Here is a 20755-nt window from a genome sequence, read left to right as displayed (position 1 = left end):
AAAATTATTCGAGTCACGCGAATATCAAGCCAAGCGGGAATGCTTAAAAAGAGTTAACATCCAGTTCGAGCCAACGAGGAAATCGAGTCAAGCGATATCGAGCCGACGGGTTTCGATTGTAGATCAATCGAGTAATAAGTTCACATATCAAATGAGGCCAATATATAGTATATAAGTTTAAATAATGAGAGAAACAAAAACAATGTCCGCAAGTACATTACACTCAAAATAATCAAACAAAGTCCATATTTGTGTAATTTTGTTTATATTGGTTGTATATAAGTTTTAATAACGTGAGCAACAAAGCAGGTTCAAATTGGAGGTCGTTAACGGTTACCTAGAATAGTTTCCAGCGATAGTTCGGTAAGTAGTCGCGGTTTGCATCGTGATGTTCAACACGAACATCAAAAACACCACACATTTGATAGTGGTATGGCTGCTGATAGTCGGAACATGGTATTTCTTAGCAGCAGACTACCTCTGAAGTTTCACAAAAAAGGCTCAAGACCACAGTTATCTGACCTTCGTTGACCAATAAACAGATGTTAATACAGAAAAAATAGTGCCTGTTTTCGGGTACAATAAAACTGCAATCGCTCGAGGACGCCGGGGTCCGAGCTGAAACCTTGAGGGAACCGATCTTTCGAACGACCCGAGTTTCAATTTTCCAGTCTGTCATTAAATATCTTTCAGTGTATTTTAAGTCTGAAGTCGTCAAACCAAATGTTTACTACGACACCGATTATGTGTTGCGTTGTGGAAATCGCTCATATGTTCAATGGCTGTCGTATACAAAATGTAAAAGAAAACAAATAGAAATGAATAAAAAGTTATGTTTATTTTTACGAAAAACACATTTTCTGAACAAGCAGCATTTTAATATGACAGTACATATTATGGCATTAGTCTTTTCTGTCTCGCGAAACTGTTTAAACTGTGTAAATATTCGAAAAATCATAGCCTCTGGAAGTCTGAAAAATGGTTGTTTGTAGCCGATTAACTCCTTGGCGTTAGGGTTATGTATTTGTGTCGATGTTGACATGTGTGTCAATGGTCAACGGTTTTTTTGTGATTACATTTTGTGTCTTAAATTGTCCTAGAGCTGCCAGTTCCTTGTTTTTTTAATTGGGACTGTTATAAAGTTATAAAGGCAGGTTAGTGTATATATGAAACAGATAGTAACAATAACTGTGGTCTCACGACAGAAGGGAACAAGCCCATCCTACGGGTGAAATGTTTCGAATCCTTGGAGTCTAAGTACTAACAGGGATGCTATTGTATATACTTTTAAAAGTAAGTTGCTACATTATGAGTTGATATACCCGTTGGTAAAAGTTCTTAATGAATAGATAATTGTCATAGTCAATCTACTGTAACTATTGTCTATTTTTAAGCCAGTATTTTTGTTTATTTAACAAAACAAATGCAAATTCATATTTGTGGCATGAACAGATAAATGCAAAAATAAAATGCTAATTGCAACTTAAAAGCATTGTCAATGATTTATTTTTAAAATACAATCACATAAATGGTAATATCATTTCCTTCGTATAAGGAGAATATTTGATATGAATAAGTTCACATATAGTTAAATATAACATTTGTATAAAATTATCTTAATGAAGGCACTTCAAGCTGCAATAAAGTGCCGTTGTTGATATGTTCTGGCTATACATCGAACTTGAAATATGATGTTTTATTCGTCTCAGGTCAAAAAAAGGATAACTACCTTTGGCGGAAGGGGACCTGGCAAACTCCACGCAGCGGTTACTTCCCTTTGCTGTTTTAAAATTACGTCGTCATGCATATAAAGTGAATATGACAATGTTTATTTTTGACTCAAATGCTTGTTAAATTTTAGATATGGATCATATATGTTATTCAACCAATCACAAGATCACACTTTCGCGTTACATCGTGTCAACGAGAGAGATTGATATTGTGTTGTAATAACATGTTTCGCAATCGTTGTAAAATGAATCAGTTTAAACGAATATTATAAAGAAATTAAACCAGTATACGGCAATGAGATACATTAATTTAAATTCTTAAAATGCAAATAGCTGATATCGTGGCAGCAATTTTGGGTACGTGGTGACGGGAATCTTCTCTGCTTATCAAAGCAGACCAACGCGTAGGAGATCGAGGGCATTTGTCACAGTGAAAACAGACTAAACAACGCACTAGGGACATGTAGTTTAGAGGTCTTAAAGGCCTAGTGTGGCATGATAATTCCATGCTGTGCATTCATTGTGTATTGCCCTGGTGTCACAATAGGGTTTCCAATTCCTGTGTATTTGTTTATTGATTCAGGGCCATTTAAAGTTGACACTTTTAGAGTAGATAATCTCATGAATAATAAACAAATATGACTAATAAATGTTTTAATAGTTAATACCTGATATCTTTCAATCCACTTCAAATACAGTAACTATTGTTGTATCCAAATTGTGAAAAAGCGTTGATAAATCATATCAACGGCCTATTATTATATGACATATGACATTACTCTTATTCTCATTCTAAAGCATTGCAATAATAATTGTAATATTAAGTTAACAAAAAAACCTTTTAGTTCATCTCTATGATAAAACCTCCAAAACTGCACAGCAGTGCACTCGGATCTGAGATCAGATGGACAGCAGACGGCAATAAAGATTAATATCAATAAACAGAAGTTGTGTACTTTACACGGAGTTTGGGGGTCACTTGAAGAAGACAATAAAAGCAATGTCTGTATAGTCCGGTGCATTTAGTGTTTCTAATATTATTTTGGTTGTAATGTTACTGAGATTAAATGTTACTCATGATACTTGTATTAATTTTAAGAGGGCATACTTAATATTTTTCAATAGTTTTATGAATAAATCATTTAATATTAACAGTGTTTAGCATCATCGCTCTGGTGAACGAAAATGAAATAACCTGAGTAGAGGTTGTTAGAGCCCAGACGCCAGTTCACCATGATGTACCGAATACTGAATTATCTGATAGAAATCAAGTCAGCAGCATTCATGGATCCTGCATCTACGCGTACAAGGTACAACAATCTTCCAAACTGAGACAACTTGCATCAATGACTTACAACAACAGACACAGTTTCTTCCCTAGCGCCATCCGCTAACGGAATTCTCTACCGGGCTCCTGGTTTAGTGCTCTTATTTTGCACTAGTTCTATTTATTCGCTACTTCTATCAATATTTATTAATACGCTGTAAAAAGGCGACTGTATGTAGACGACCTGAATTTTATAATTGCAGGCATTGACCATTATCAGATAGCTAGGATTATTTGTAAACGCCCTACTTTTTAACATATATTCCAATCATGAACGGCTATGGCAACCAATTGACACTAAATGATTTTTCATATATTAACATATAAAGTGGATTTCGGCGTACAGACGTGACCCCGCGATCATCAATTTTTGATATTTCTTTTATCAGTTAAAGTCATATAAATATTGGGAAAATGATTATTATAATGGTGATATTTAATTTGGTATGCATAGTCTTGTTAGATATAAATATAAAGTTATACTTCATGGATTTTGAATATATTACTTCAAGATATAACCACTGGCTTCGCTTAAACGTTAAATTGAAAATTTGCGATACGTTTTAGTGACAGTTAAATTGAAAGAAATATAGGGAACTGAGATGTTTGAGCTGCAAGGTTGTTTTATAATGCAAAAAAAGATCAATGCAATTATATCTAATGTTCCCACCTTCGTTAGAATCGTAACGGTTCTGATTTAAAGCTCTCTTGGAGAGTTTGAAACGGTGTCAAATGATCTATAGTGAAGATGGAAGGGTGCTTTAATTTCAAAACATAACCATTTTGTTGCACTAAAAATACAGAAAATATGAACCTGTAAAGGACAAATCCATACTCACGGGCTCCGAAATGTATAGCCTTTGTTCTTAACATCTGGTAACGTTATGGACCTATTCTTATTACGCATGGTGTTTAGAGTGATGAAACAGTAATTAGTTTAGTTTAGATTAGGATGTTCTAAAGTCCTAAACTCGTTGGTTTGTACTAATCTATTTTTGCTTGATTGTGACGAAAGCTGATAGCTTATTATATCACTCTCGAGTCCGTTTCCAGGACAGAAACCATTACTGGTGTCAATTTTGAGTGGCTACAAGAAATAACCCTGGTGAGGATTGAACCCATAACCTCTTGGTTGAAAGGATAACACCTATTATACCACTGGACCACTTTCCACCTTCTACTAAGCTCGTTGATGATAAAAGTTGATAGGTTATGAATAAAATACGTAGTAAAACGTGTGTGTATTCATTCTAGGTAGACATCAGTACTAGTATCCCCTTTGAGAGGTCCCCAAAAGTGTATATACAAGTGGTTAAAAGTAACAGCGCATGCCAAAAGGCTCGTATGTAAATAATCTTATGACGTCCGGTGAATGTTGTTTATTCAAATTGTTAGACATCCCATTGCACCTTCGATTCAAAGATGTACTTCCTCAGAAAAGGTGACATGTTTCAAAACTGTATCAGTTTACATGGCTTCTACTTCATATTACAAAATTAAATCAATTTACGTTGCTTCTACGTCATATTAAAGTATTGTATCTTAGGAAATACATAGTAACTTTGTTTCGCAAAATGGGACTCATATACATGATCCCTTCGATGAGAAGCGGACATCAATAACTAAACTAGCTGTCACGGAGCTATCCAGTTAAATTACAGACCAAATTGGTGTCAAGAAATCATACGAGTCCTCAGTGAAGCCCAATATTGTCATGATCTGCGCACTCTAATATGGAATATCAGAATTGTGGAACGAATACGAACCATTCAAACTTCACATTAAAGCTGCACTCTCACAGATGGTACGTTCTGACAACTTCTTCATTTTTTGTCTTGGAACGAGCCAATTTTTGCGAACATCCATCGAAACCAGTTATATAAGACTGCTGACAAAAAATTAGATCGCAGATTTTTATATTTAGATTCAAAAACTGATGTTTTATGCATTTTTCTTAAACCGTTAGAAACGGTTTAAGCAATAAACATTTTCGAACGGAAATATGAAAATGTACGATCTGAATTCTTGTCAGCAATCATATACCATTGGTTTGCAGATATTAACGCAAAAAAATTGCTCTTTCCAAGACAAAAAATAAAAAAGTTGTAAAAATGGTATATCTGTGAGAGTGTAGCTTTAATGTAAACATTACTTTATTGTTACATTCTACCAACTTTCCTTAACGTGTTTTCTATCGAAATTGTGACACGAAAACATCAGGGTTTGAATGGATTCCTAATGCTCTTCCAAGGAAGTACATCGATAAGTAATCAAACATTAAATTAGTGGTGTAACTTAATAAAGGCATAGTAAAGTTTTTTGAAAAATGACAAAATTTTAATAACCCCAAAATGCATTAAAAACTAATATCTACTCAAACACTTTGAACAACTCGAAACGTTTTGATTCACCTAATCAAGCTTGGTATTTATTAAAACTGCGTGCAGGGTGAATTGCTTGATTTTTTTATTCATTGCAAAAAATAATAAAGTTTGTGTTATGTGCCTCCAAACTCACATAGAACCACCGCGCCTACAAGTTTTTTAGGCCCAGCAACGCTTCTGTAAATGTAGCAAAAACAAACGTGGGCAATGAGTGATACGTGAAGGATATGAAAATGCGATGCATATATTTATTTCATTATATTTTTTGTACAAGAATCTGTACGAGTTCCGAGTACGCAGCAATATTTTGACAGCATATTAAAATAAAGTCAAATGTTAATTGCACTGACGTCGGGTGATATCAAAAAACTGTATCGCCGAGTTGCGGTTTCTGAAAGAGAAAAACTAAGTAAAGTACATGGTATTGGAACATTTATATCGATAAATCTGCATGTGCATTTTCGGGTAAATGCGAACCCCGTTGGCTCGAACTCGCTTGGCTCGATTTCCTCGTTGGCACGAACTGGATGTACAGGACCGATTTCTTTCTACTGAAGGTAAGCATTCCCACTTGGCTCGAGTTTTCAAAGGCTCGAGGTATTTTTGCCGGTCTTTTTGAGTTCGAGCCAACAGGGTGTGACTGTGTATGCAGTTATCCTGATGAAAACACCGTAAAGCATACCATGGAAAATGCGAAGGTGTTTCGTAAAGGCAAATGTATGTGAGCCAAATTACGTTTTTCCGTTTAAAATATTTCATTTTTCAAAGTGACCCCTTGCAATTTTAAGGTAGCACAAAATGAAAATGGATTTAAATTTTAAAAGCATGTATAAACCAAATGTTAAATATTTCAAACCAGTCAATTGCTACGACAGAAACAAGTAAACTATACATATTCAGTCGAAAACCCGTTGGCCCGAACTCGCTTGGCTCGATTTTCTCGTTGGCTCGGACTGGATGTAAAGAACCTATTTTGTTTTACTCTTTGTAAGCAATCCCGCCTGGCTCGATATTTGCGAGGCTCAAAGTATTTTGGCCGGTCCCTGGGATGTCGAGCCAAGGGATTTCGACTGTACAACTATTTCACAAATGTTTTTGCGTTCTCTAAAATTCATAACAATGAGCAAAGTCTCTTTTGTGACGTATTACTCCTTAGTTTAATCAGTTTCATTTTGAATTACCACTTATGAGATATTATACTTACGATATAAATTGAATATTTATAGCGTCAAGGACTTCAAAATGTCGATATATGATGACGCGTCTTGATCGTGTCTTTCATATAAGACGCTATTCATAACGGTGACATAACTTATGATATAAAAGACACTATGAAGAACTTTGAAAAACTATCAACATCTTAAGTGTTTTCAATACCAGCGCTTTCAATACCTTATATTCAATATCAGGATACATAAAATCCCAAGAAAAGCTTGAAGGTAAATCGTCCTTGTATCTTTTCACTGCAAAATAGAAAAAGGTAAATCTACGTGTAATTAGTGTATCAATGTGTTATGACCATAAATTGTTATATTTCAGTGGTTAGCAAGTATCGTCCGCTAGATGGACATTCAGGAAGACTTCATGAGTGTGTGGATACCACGTGATAAATTGTGTCATAAATGCTACGTCGGAAGGAAATATTTTGCTTCGAATGAAGACTTTAAACAAAGATAACATAGCGTAGTCTACGCCGCTAACAAAGCCGCGGCTTCTTTCTTTTCCTGAGATTGATTGAAAGTGGAGTTTTTTAAAACATTTCAACGAACCTTTTCACAATACGGCCGTCTGACGGAGCACTGTCAAAACATTTTTTTGGAAACAGGTTTGTCGAAGTGATAATCACCTTATCAAACTCTTTGCCTTTTGTTTCATTTTAAATGGAATAGTAAAAGAAAAGTTGTCTTTGATGAACGTCTTCATTTTAAGTAAAATGTTGCCTTCCGACGTAGAATATATGACGCAATTTATAACGTTGTTTACTCACTCTGTCCATTAGAATTTAAACGAACCATATCAAGTAAAAAATCCTTATAGATATAGACAACGGATTAAGCCTTGGTAAAGACAGTCTTAGCCGATGTTTCCAAAGGCAAAGGACAAAACAGACAAAGTGGATGAAATACGGTTCAACTTTTTATGGATTTTGGAATCGTGATTATTCGGAAGCATATAATTCATACAAATCAAAGTGTGTAATGAGCATGGCTGTCACTTTTGACCTAATTAACATGACACGAATAGGAGTCTAGCTCCTTCTATAACATTTCCGGGTTTGGATGAGATGGATATGGTTTTATTTTTGGACAAAATATAATTTTTTGATAAATAGACATTGAACGGTTGAATGGCAACCAGAGTCCTGACAATGCATATAATGCTTACTCTCGAATCCAACAGTAACGTTATAATCCGACGATGTTGACTCGGAGTCATTTAATTGTGTCGGTTGTTCCAATACGTCATCGCCAAACTGACTACCGTATAGGCCTACTCTTCCGACGGTGTTAAACCGAACGGGCAGGTATCTTGGTAGGATGATAGGTAGAGGCTCTGGTCTGACATTGAAAAAGAAGAAGGGTTAATAATTTTCTCATTTGGTCTTTTCCCAGATGAATCAATCAAATATCCTTACTATAAACGAGAAATAGTTTCATTTGATTCACTTTGCGTCCAGTTTAGTAGGGCAATATTTATACAATAAAACAATGATACAATGGTATATACAGGATTTGATTCAAGGCTACATAATAAGAGGACCAGAACAGTGTTACAGACTACATCAAGCTCATACCTGCTGGAAACAGTGCTACAGACGACAACACTCACATACCTGCTGGAAACATTACCACAGACGACAACAACCACCTACCTGTTGCAAACATTGCTACAGATGACAACAATCACATACCTGCTGGAAACAGTGCTACAGACGACAACAATCACATACCTGCTGGAAACAGTGCTACAGACGACAACAATTACATACATGCTGGAAACAGTGCTACAGACGACAACAATCACATACCTGCTGGAAACAGTGCTACAGACGACAAAAATCACATACCTGCTGGAAACAGTGCTACAGACGACAACAATCACATACCTGCTGGAAACAGTGCTACAGACGACAACAATCACATACCTGCTGGAAACAGTGCTACAGACGACAACAATCACATACCTGCTGGAAACAGTGCTACAGACGACAACAATCACATACCTGCTGGAAACAGTGCTACAGACGACAACAATCACCTACCTGCAGGAAACAGTGCTACAGACGACAACAACCACCTACCTGTTGCAAACAGTGCTACGGACGACAACAACCACCTACCTGCTGGAAACAGTGCTACGGACGACAACAATTACATACCTGCTGGAAACAGTGCTACGGACGACAACAATCTCATACCTACTGGAAACAGTGCTACAGACGACCACGATCTCATACCTGCTGGAAACAGTGCCACGGACGACCACGATCACATACCTGCTGGAAACAGTGCCACCGACGACAACGATCACATACCTGCAGGAAACAGTGCCACGGACGACAACGATCACATACCTGCTGGAAACAGTGCCACGGACGACAACAATCACATACCTGCTGGTAACAGTGCCACGGACGACAACAATCACATACCTGCTGGTAACAGTGCTACGGACGACAACAATCACATACCTGCTGGTAACAGTGCTACGGACGACAACAATCACATACCTGCTGGTAACAGTGCTACGGACGACAACAATCACATACCTGCTGGTAACAGTGCTACGGACGACAACAATCACATACCTGCTGGAAACAGTGCTACGGACGACAACAATCACATACCTGCTGGAAACAGTGCTACGGACGACAACAATCACATACCTGCTGGAAACAGTGCTACGGACGACAACAATCACATACCTGCTGGAAACAGTGCTACGGACGACAACAATCACATACCTGCTGGAAACAGTGGTACAGACGACAACAACCACATACCTGTTGGAAACAGTGCCACAGACGACAACAACCACATACCTGTTGGAAACAGTGCCACAGACGACAACAATCTCATACCTGCTGGAAACAGTGCCACAGACGACAACAATCTCATACCTGCTGGAAACAGTGCTAAAGACGACAACAATCACATATCTGCTGGAAACCTTGCCACAGACGACAACATTCACATACCTGCTGGAAACATTGCCACAGACGACAACATTCACATACCTGCTGGAAACAGTGCTACAGACGACAAAAACCACATACCAGTTGGAAACAGTGCTACAGACGACAACAATCTCATACCTGCAGGAAACAGTGCTACAGACGACAACAATTACATATGCTGGAAACAGTGCTACAGACGACAACAATCACATACCTGCTGGAAAACAGTGCCACAGACGACAACAATCTCATACCTGCTGGAAAAAGTGCTACAGACGACAACAATCACATATCTGCTGGAAACATTGCCACAGACGACAACATTCACATACCTGCTGGAAACATTGCCACAGACAACAACATTTACATACCTGCTGGAAACAGTGCTACAGACGACAAGAACCACATACCAGATGGAAACAGTGCTACAGACGACAACAATCTCATACCTGCAGGAAACAGTGCTACAGACGACAACAATTACATATGCTGGAAACAGTGCTACAGACGACAACTATCACATACCTGCTGGAAAACAGTGCTACGTACGTCAACAATCGCATTCCTGCTGGAAACAGCGCTACAGACGACAACAATCACATACCTGCTGGAAACAGTGCTACGGACGACAACAATCACATAACTGCTGGAAACAGTGCTACGGACGACAACAATCACATACCTGCTGGAAACAGTGCTACGGACGACAACAATCTCATACCTGCTGGAAACAATGCTACGGACGACAACAATCACATACCTGCTGGAAACATTGCCACAGACGACAACAACCACATACCTGTTGGAAACAGTGCCACAGACGACAACAATCTCATATCTGTTGGAAACATTGCCACAGACGACAACAATCTCATACCTGCTGGAAACAGTGCCACAGACGACAACAGTCTCATACCTGCTGGAAACAGTGCTAAAGACGACAACAATCACTTATCTGCTGGAAACATTGCCACAGACGACAACATTCACATACCTGCTGGAAACATTGCCACAGACGACAACATTCACATACCTGCTGGAAACAGTGCTACACACGACAAAAACCACATACCAGTTGGAAACAGTGCTACACACGACAACAATCTCATACCTGCAGGAAACAGTGCTACAGACGACAACAATTACATATGCTGGAAACAGTGCAACAGACGACAACAATCACATACCTGCTGGAAAACAGTGCCACAGACGACAACAATCTCATACCTGCTGGAAAAAGTGCTACAGACGACAACAATCACATATCTGCTGGAAACATTGCCACAGACGACAACATTCACATACCTGCTGGAAACATTGCCACAGACGACAACATTCACATACCTGCTGGAAACAGTGCTACAGACGACAAGAACCACATACCAGTTGGAAACAGTGCTACAGACGACAACAATCTCAAACCTGCAGGAAACAGTGCTACAGACGACAACAATTACATATGCTGGAAACAGTGCTACAGACGACAACAATCACATACCTGCTGGAAAACAGTGCTACGTACGTCAACAATCGCATTCCTGCTGGAAACAGCGCTACAGACGACAACAATCACATACCTTCTGAAAACAGTGACACAGACATACCTGCTGGCCACAGACGACACCAATCAGATACCTGCTGGCTACAGACGACGACAATCACATACCTGCTGGCTACAGACGACAACAATCACATACCTGCTGGAAACATTGCCACAGACGACAACATTCACATACCTGTTGGAAACAGTGCTACAGGCGACAACAATCACATAGCTACTGGAAACAGTGCTACAGACGACAAAAATCACAAAGCTGCTGGCTACAGCCGACAACAACCACATAGCTGCTGGAAACATGACCACATACGATAATTATCACATACGCGCTGGCTACAGACGACAACAATCACATACCTGCTGGCTACAGACGACAACAATCACATACCTGCTGGAAACATTACCACAGACGATAACAATCACATACGCGCTGGCTACAGACTACAACAATCACATACCTGCTTGAAATAGTGCTACATACGACAACAATCACATACCTTCTGGACACATTGCCACAGACGACAAGAGCCACATACCTGCTGGAAATATTGCCACAGACGACAACAAGCACATACCTGGTGGAAACAGTGCTACAGGCGAAAATAATAACATACCTGCTGGAAACAGTGCTACAGACGACAACAATCACATACCTGCTGGAAACAGTGCTACAGACGACAGTAATTACATACCTGCAGGAAACAGTGCTACAGACGCCAACAATCACATACCTGCTGGATACATTGCTACAGACGACAACAATCACATACCTACTGGATACATTGCAACAGACGACAACAATCACGTACCAGCTGTAAATATTGCTACAGACGACAACAATCACATACCTGCTAGAAACAGTTCTACAGACGACATCAATAACATTCCTGCTCGAAGCAGTGGTACGGACGACAACCATTACATACCTGCTGAAAACAGTGCTACAAACGACAACAGCCGCATACCTGCTGGAAACTTTGCCACAGACGACAACAATCACATACCTGCTGGAAATAGTGGTACTTGTGTCATCATCTTTAACAACAGGGACACAAAAATGACAGCAGCAACAACAGAGCAGGAGGCTGAGCAGCAGGAATAGAGGTATACCAACACCCAGGCCTACCCATAAGCCGAAATCATCTGAAAATTGAGAACAGCAAGCTCGGTAAACTTTGTAAGAGCCATAAGCACTTACTACAGAACGCTTATCAAGTTCATTACTTTTGTATACGGTTTGAGAACACATGAATTTCAGAAATATTACACGAATTCTATTGAAGATGTATAATTCCTCCATACTCTCCGCGCTTAGAAAAATACATAAGTGATTGTAAAGGTATATATATTTTCAAAATATGTATTCCCGATGATCAACAGTAATCTACATCGTAAAATATTCGCGTTGAAAAATCTGGCCACAATTAGTACAATGTGAAAAACTTACCATTATTCCGAACAGGTCTGAAAAGAGAGTAAATAAAACGTCAAATTTTGATTGAGTTAACCCGTCTTTTTATTGTTAACAAGCAACACATGTATGCCAAATAATTCCAAAAGTTTCTACTTAGACACACACCACTCATTGGCCAAAGCTCCATTTGAATTGAGATGACAAATAAAATTATCATAACTTTAACACACGTAGTGTATAGCTGTAGGTTTGAGAAGCGAATACATTCCATTTTAGCCTTAGACAAACATATCCGCGACAAAAGGGCGTGGCAAAAGGCCATTTGACCATTAAAAGAGGGGTTGCGAAACACGACATATAAATGTAATTGCAGCTACATGTATATTTAAGGTTTTAGATGAATTAAAAAGCCGTTAGCGAAATCTCGAATAAAACCTGTAGACTCCCTGAAACTCGCATATGAACCTTTCTTGTGCAATAGTACATCAAACATATTGTTTTAAGCTTGTACAATGTATAAGCAGCTGGATGACGTAATGCAAAAAAACAAAACACCATACACTTACAAGTACCCACGCGTACAACCACTCTTATAAAAATAACTAAAGAAAGGATATACATACTCGCACAAGGGGTTCCCGTCGTATGTCAAACATTTTGTGTTGGTTGAGCATTCTTGTGTCAGGTCCTGATAGATAATACACGAAAGATCGTCCTTTGTCTCGTTTAGTACTAAATTATCTGAAAAAGCAAATGGAACTAGCTTGTACCACGTTCCACGTTCATCCGGGCATTTCATCATGTAATTATATGATTGGACATGTTCAAGTAGAACTTACTTGTGCTTGAAAAATTATTACGTTTTTCGAAGGTATACGTTTTATTATGTGCTTTCTGGTGATTCATAGAGATTTATCAGTGAAATAGAAGTAAAATAAAAATTTGATATTTTTCACTGTGTTTGAATTTTAGCCCACTTTCACTTCCAAATCAAACGCCTGCGCGCACATTTATAATATCACGAACGTTTATAGGATTTAATCTGAGTAATTTGATAACACATTGATTTCTACAAAATCCCGAATTTACATTTTTGTAGTTAATTTCTAAAGGTTCAGCATTTTTGTTTCTCTGTGGGATGTCCAATCGTTGCTCGACATTTAGATCACGTGATACAAAACCATTTTCTCAAAGGACTATTTACTCGGCATGTTTAAGTTATAGATGCTCGCCTTTATGATTTACGTGATGTATAAATTCCGAAACAGAAACAAATGCAACTTCGGCATTTAGAAGTGAGACCGAAATATGCAATGATCCCGATAGACGAGAAAAAAATGACTACAATACGAGTATAACATACATATTTGACCAGCAAGTGTGGCTTGTATCACCGATGCTGGTTGTCCTAGTACTGTCAAGGGGTTATCTTTAATGAGAGCAGCCAACGCGTTAGAAAATGTGGAGTTGGCTCCGTCAGTGTTAGCAGCGAACACAGTGACATTCACTGTCCCGTTAGGACTGTAACAGAGAAGATTAGGAGAGATAAAACATTAACAAATAGACAGGTTTGTTTTCCAGGTGTTAATGTCATACCGCAGTAGTCTACAAACCTATATAATTCATTGAGTTTAGACATATGTTTTTAGCAAAAAACAGATCATGTAAAAAAAGATTACATAATTATGTAATATCCAGAAAAAGAACAAAAGAAATAAACTTCTTAAAGTCTCCTGCTTGTATTTATGTGACGCTTAATATCATTTAGGCAGAAAATATTAAGAAACGCATGCTATACAAACATGCTCAGACCAAACATATATATATTTATTTTTAACTAATTAATTGGAATAATTTGGAGTCAGTACATACAATGCCATAAACAACTGAATATATGTTTTATGTTGAAGAAATATTGAGACTAATTGTAATAGAAAACTATTAAATGAATTATTTTGAAAAGGAGAAAGAAAGAAAATAGAAAAAAGGTGAAACTTATGAGAGCAGTTGATAATTAATTAAGTCATCATACACTCAGCAAATTTTATAATAGTTTTTCCCAGAAAATATTTACCTAATTACAATACGTTAGATGGAATGAATTATACTTCATAAACACGTTTTTGTATAATAAGTGCTGCATGTTTTCGTTAATCCCATTTGAACAAAATCAAAAAGATATATCCACACATACTAAACAATCTTGCTGTATCTAAAACGCAATAAGTCATCTTTGTTGACAAACTATGAAGTTTCACATTTAAAGACAGTATAAAAACAGAATAAATATATATATTTTTTTAGAAAGTTTTACAGGCTCACTTATTTTAACTCTTAACTGTTTTATCTTAGTCATCGGTTGATAACGTTTATATATACTTAGGGAATGCTTTAAGTTTATGTTTTGTCTTTGTTAAAAGACACATCATGTGATGTGCCAGAAACTTGATCCGTATACCTCACAAGAGATAATGGGAAACGTTTGTTTTTATGTGAACTGATTCATTTCACATCCACAATATCTCGAGTGATATGTGGACCTATTAGATTTTTGTTCTGTGTATATTGATGATAGTTTTATAGAACAGATCAGAACAGAACAGAACAGAAGTTTATTTCGACTTATGCAACAAAGCCCCTCATTAAAGTAGCCAATATTATTAACAATTTAAGTATAGCTACGAATTATGGAGAATGTTCATGTATAGCAATAGTGTCAACATTTTATACATGTATATCGACTATAACTAGCACACACTATTTGGAAGAAATCGTTTATGTATGAAGATATGTAAGTGAATATTTACCTTATTGAATTGATGACAATATATTCAAAGTCTGGTCCCATAAGTACACTGAAGTGATCTGTAAGCTGCAAACAAATAGACAGAAAACATGAACATGCTTAGCTTGCTTGTAAAAAAACTAAGCTAAACTATAAACGTTATCTACATTTAACTTTACCTGTGCCCTGAAACTAGTCCAGGACTATAAGGTCTTCATATCAAATATGAAAACAAAACAAAACACTGAATCTTACAAGGCATCTCTACCTTGACGCTAGAACCAATTGACAACTGTATAATGGTGAGGAATCACGTGACTTAAAAGGGGTTCTCAAATGGGTTGCCACGGATCATCACGGATGTAAACAAACAAGTAAGTTTAGTTATCTTAATATTTTTTCGGCAGAAAATATATAAAAATTGTTCTCAATCTATAAAATTTATGTGTTTTCTGCTTCTACACGTGTGAATATTTTCAAGTTTTCTTTGTATTTTAACGATGCAATCCTTGACCAAAATTTCAGTGTTGCTTCGTTCTACAAAATTCCTTAAAGTTGAAATTTTTTGAAGGATTGCATAATTAAAATACAGGTTCACGAAACATTCGAAAACCTCCTGTAAGACCATGTACAAACTAACACTTAGTTCCTTATACAATCACCAGTTTTGCTCCGCAGGTCGTTTAAACATTTCAAAATGATGAACATTGGAAACCAATTATCCGTCGTGAAATGTCTTCCATAATCAATTATATAAAGCTTATTAGTAATAAACTGTTTATAAACCCGTGTTTTCTCTCATTTGACAGTCGTTTCAGACGGAGCAAAATGTTATTCGCAAGTAGTGCAATCCAAGGTACGAAAGCGACAAGGTTTCAAAATATAGCAAACCTGTTTTTCTACGTCTCCTTCGTAAGCCGCGGCCAAAACCGGATCAGCAGGCGGGGGAGGTTGGACGGCCAATGCCATATTACTACCAACAAGAGTTTCTGATGAACAGATAAGAAGGATTGTCACTATTAAATACTGTCTATAACGATAAGCCGCGACCAGCACTGCGGTCAACAGGCCGGGATGTCCCTACCCTATCCATCATACCATATAACCGGCTACCAGGCTATGTTTTAGAACAACACCGAGAAGGTTAAGTTGAACGTGTACCGTGTTTGAGGGCGTTCCCTAAGCTGAACGTGTATTTGTACCGTGTTTGAGGGCGTTCCCTAAGCTGAACGCGTATGTGTACCGTGTTTCAGGGCGTTCCCTAAGCTGAACGTGTATGTGTACGGTGTTTGAGGGCGTTCCCTAAGCTGAACGCGTATGTGTACCGTGTTTGAGGGCGTTCCCTAAGCTGAACGCGTATGTGTACCGTGTTTGAGGGCGTTCCCTTAGGTGAACGTGTATGTGTACCGTGTTTGAGGGCGTTCCCTAAGCTGAACGTGTATGTGTACCGTGTTTGAGGGCGTTCTCTAAGCTGAACGTGTATGTGTACCGTGTTTGAGGGCGTTCCCTAAGCTGAACGTGTATGTGTACCGTGTTTGAGGGCGTTGTTTGAGGGCGTTACCTAAGCTGAACGTGTATGTGTACCGTGTTTGAGGGCGTTCTCTAAGCTGAACGTGTATGTGTACCGTGTTTGAGGGCGTTCTCTTAGCTTGCACCATGTTTTAGGGCGTTCTCTAAGCTGAACGTGTATGTGTACCGTGTTTGAGGGCGTTCTCTAAGCTGAACGTGTATGTGTACCGTGTTTGAGGGCGTTCCCTAAGCTGAACGTGTATGTGTACCGTGTTTGAGGGCGTTCTCTTAGCTTGCACCATGTTTTAGGGCGTTCTCTTAGCTGAACGTGTATATGCTCCATGTACCATGTTTTAGGGCGTTCTCTAAGCTGGACGTGTATTTGTACCATGTTTTAGGGGTGTATTTGTACCATGTTTGAGGATGATTTTTTCGGTTTCGTCCACACATTCACCCCCACAAGAATAATTGGCGTAACCGTTCTATACCAACCATCCGGATAAATTACAACGCTTTTCACTTATATCGCACGCTATTTGCTGATCCAACATTTTATCAAACTTCCATTAAATAACGTGGTTTTCGAAGAATAATTTATTCTTTTGAATAACGTCACGTGATTGTGTTCATCACCACATGACATGCGTGGTTGCAGTGATTAATGTAAGGCGACGGGAATTGGACTCTGTGTGGATTTTGTCACTTGCTACAACTACCTCTCTAGTACATGTAAAAAGATATATCAGGCACCTTTTGCTAAAAAAACCCCACTGCAAACGTGGACGATAGGAAATATCAAGCAAGTGTCCGCAAGAGACCGTATAATGATACCATTAAATTATCGGGGGGATACCGTTGTTAAACGAACCAGGGCTAAGGTAATACTACACTTTTATATTATTTTACGTTAATCGAAGTTCCTCGGCTATTTCCCTTCGAAACGACCTCGGATGAATATGGACGCTTTACATTGTCAGAATTCTTTACATTTAACTACGCTTCAAGTAGATCGCGCAGTTATTTCAGTCTATCAGTTTAGACTAGGGACTTTTCTCTAATATATTGTAACGATTTATGCTGTATAACACTTCACTGTTAATCGATATAAACTTAGTAATAGACATTTTCGTTAAAACACAATGTGTCAGTATTCGATATGTTTACATGTATTAATACTTTTATGAACTACTTCTACTGGTGTCCGAAATGTATTATACGTGTGTCATCAAAACATTACTCATGCTATTGTTCAAACTTAAGATTGCATTAACCGATCTTTAACAGTCCTGAATGAATTCCCAAACAAACAAAAAGAAATATCCTCACGTTGTTCTGAGCAGTCTGGTGGCGGATGACTCCAACCATCTTCTAAACACGTGACCAGGTTTTGGCCACTTAAAATGAAGCCGTTGTCACAGAAGTATTCCGCGACACAACCCTCGTATGTGCACGTGTAATCTACATATCCGTCACCAGGGTCGGCCAATGCTTTGCAATCTACGGAAAATGTATAATGTCAGTATTTGTCTGCGAATATTTTTTTTGGTTTTTATTTGACCAAAACAACTAAGACTGCTGTTTGTGTCAACGGAAATAGTAAAAAAAAACTAAACGCCGAAAAAACATCATGCATTAGTATAAATCTGAGCTCCGACGACGAAAAATAATGGTTTACCTATACGTATGTGCACGCGAAGTCGAACTAAGATAGTAAATTATAAATGTAATTTTCTAAGTTTGAAAGCAATGAATTAGTAGAAAATTGATTTCCTTTGTATCGATGAATATCTCCGTCAGAGGCGTCTCGCAAGTTAAATAGCTGCACAAGGTTTTCGTGCAAATCTCAGTTTAGGCTCATTTAGCTTTGGGCAGCCGATGAACACGAACGTAAATTTTAAGATTTTGTTGTTGCATTTTGAAATGGTTGAACATGATAAAACGAAGGTATAGAAAGTAAATGATATGTGTTTTCATGTTAAGGTATTATAAAATACATGCAGTGTTAATAAGAAATATATATGATAAATATTTTTGTTACATGCACATGTATCAGTCGGTTGCCCGAGTGCAATATACGTACAAATTACAAATTAGTAATTGAATTTGGTTGTTTGTCATTATTTCGGAGATAGTAAATGGAAAGGGAATATATAGTATCATTGTAATATTTAATTGATGTCTTCTTCTTACCGTTTAAGCATTCCGGAACTGAAGTCCACGTGCCATCTACTTGACACGTGGCTGTGTCGGGTCCCACGAGTAACAGCTTACCCTTACATTTGATGTTTATCGTGTTACCATACGTGAATGTATTTGGCACGGGGTAGATAGCATCCGGAATACCCGGGTCTCCACAATCTGTAAAAGTGGATGAACCGAGAAATTTAAAGCAGCACTCTCACAGATTGAACTTTTTGTCAAATTTGTTTATTTTTGTGTCTTAAAAAGAGACATTTTTTTGCGAAAATGCATCATGAAAACAAGTACTAAAATAATATAAGACTGCTTACAAAAATCAGATCACAAGTATTCATATTTATGTTTAAAAAATTATGTTTTTATGCATTTTTCTTGAAGCGTTAATAAAACTTATAGCCATAAAACATTAATTTTCGAAGGGAAATATGAAATACTGCGATCTGATCTCTTGTCAGCAGTCATATATTACTGATTTTCAGATATTTTCGGGAAACTTGGCTAATTCAAAGACAAAAAATAAAAAAAAGTTGTTGAAACTGTTTATCTGTGAGAGTGTAGCTTTAAAGGGCAGTGTAAAGAGTTTTCGTTCTTCGTTAGACTAATGAATCTAATTACAGTCGAACCTCGCTTTGTAGAACTCTGCTATCTCGAAGTTCTGTTTATGTCGAGCTTGGTTCCGAATGGGTTGGGTTTAGTGATTACTGTATTTGTATTTCGGTTATACCGAATGCTCGTTATCTCGAAGTATTTCCCTTGGCCCAATGACTTCGACATAGCGAGTATCGAGTGTATTATTATTGATATATAAACAGTCCTATGCACAATGATCAGACCGTTTAAACAGTGGGCCGATTGTTAAGAAGTTTGTTAAAGTTAACGTCATCGTTGTTTACGTTCAAGTATTCTTAAAATTGGATTTTCACGGATACACGTCTGTTCTACAGTGTCCCTGATACGGAGGATTTAAGACCAAGCTGTAAATGTTTTTTTCAGATCATAGAATATTTCACCTGTAAAACGATCTCGTAAATCACATTGTTAGCTTAAACAAAGTTCCGAGAAATCGGGTCATTGTCTGCCTTCTTACCGACTGGGTCACACACTGGTACAGGGTCACTCCATCCGGTATCAAGACACGTCAACACCGCCTCCCCGACCAGGTTATGACCAACGTCACAAGTAAACGACGCCACGCAGTCTTCATATGAACACGGTAGATTTGTGACACCATTGCTGATATTGCCTATGTTTCCACACTCTAGAGTATAAAATCAAATTCATGTTTATGGATTTGAAATACAGTCGAACCCCGTTGGTCCGAACTCGCTAGGCTCGAATTCCTCATTGGCTTGAACTTGGTGTAAAGAGCCGAGTTCTTTATACTGAGTATAAGAATTTCTGCTTGGCTCGAATTGTCCGAGGCTCGAAGTATTTTCGCCGGTCCCTAGGAGTGTGAGCCAAAGGGGTTCGAATAAACAGCAAACTAAATTGCGTTTGAAAAATATAAACAAACTTGGTAATATTTCAGAATTTCATTTGGAATTAACAGGTAAATTAAATTGCAAACTAGTACGAGGGACAATAAAATGTGTACATGAAACATTTAATATTGGCTGGGAAGGGTTCATTCCTAAGAGACTTATGATATAGATACTATTAAGTTTGAATATCA

At 37.8% G+C, this 20755-nt stretch overlaps 1 protein-coding gene across 1 annotated transcript; it reads right to left on the bottom strand.

The window, feature by feature from the left end:
• Positions 1-5739: 5739 nt before the first annotated feature.
• LOC128233995 (uncharacterized) lies at positions 5740-15612 on the bottom strand. The gene is made up of 9 exons (XM_052947912.1): positions 15555-15612; positions 15398-15462; positions 13954-14111; positions 13214-13331; positions 12624-12640; positions 12181-12319; positions 7827-7999; positions 6834-6904; positions 5740-5832 (listed from the first exon to the last, which is right to left on the bottom strand). Exons 2-9 carry the CDS (start codon positions 15436-15438, stop codon positions 5803-5805), a joined length of 747 nt encoding a protein of 248 aa, XP_052803872.1. The 5' UTR covers positions 15439-15462; positions 15555-15612; the 3' UTR covers positions 5740-5802.
• Between the last annotated feature and the right edge of the window lie 5143 nt (positions 15613-20755).

Source organism: Mya arenaria, chromosome 5 (assembly GCF_026914265.1).
Source record: "Mya arenaria isolate MELC-2E11 chromosome 5, ASM2691426v1".
In the NCBI taxonomy this organism is placed as follows: domain Eukaryota; kingdom Metazoa; phylum Mollusca; class Bivalvia; order Myida; family Myidae; genus Mya; species Mya arenaria.
Note: the sequence above shows the minus strand (reverse complement) of the source record. Positions and strands in the feature narration are given on the sequence as shown.

What these genes read in the sequence shown, in the direction of transcription:
- LOC128233995 (XM_052947912.1), bottom strand. Translation starts at nt 15,438, where the DNA reads ATGGGACCAGACTTTGAATATATTGTCATCAATTCAATAAG. An exon ending in CGTTACTGTTGGATTCGAGA is followed by an intron (nt 6,905 to 7,826) that starts GTAAGCATTATA and finishes TCTATTTTGCAG; the next exon opens with TGAAAAGATACAAGGACGAT. An exon ending in ATCCTGATATTGAATATAAG is followed by an intron (nt 5,833 to 6,833) that starts GTATTGAAAGCG and finishes TTTCTCTTTCAG; the next exon opens with AAACCGCAACTCGGCGATAC.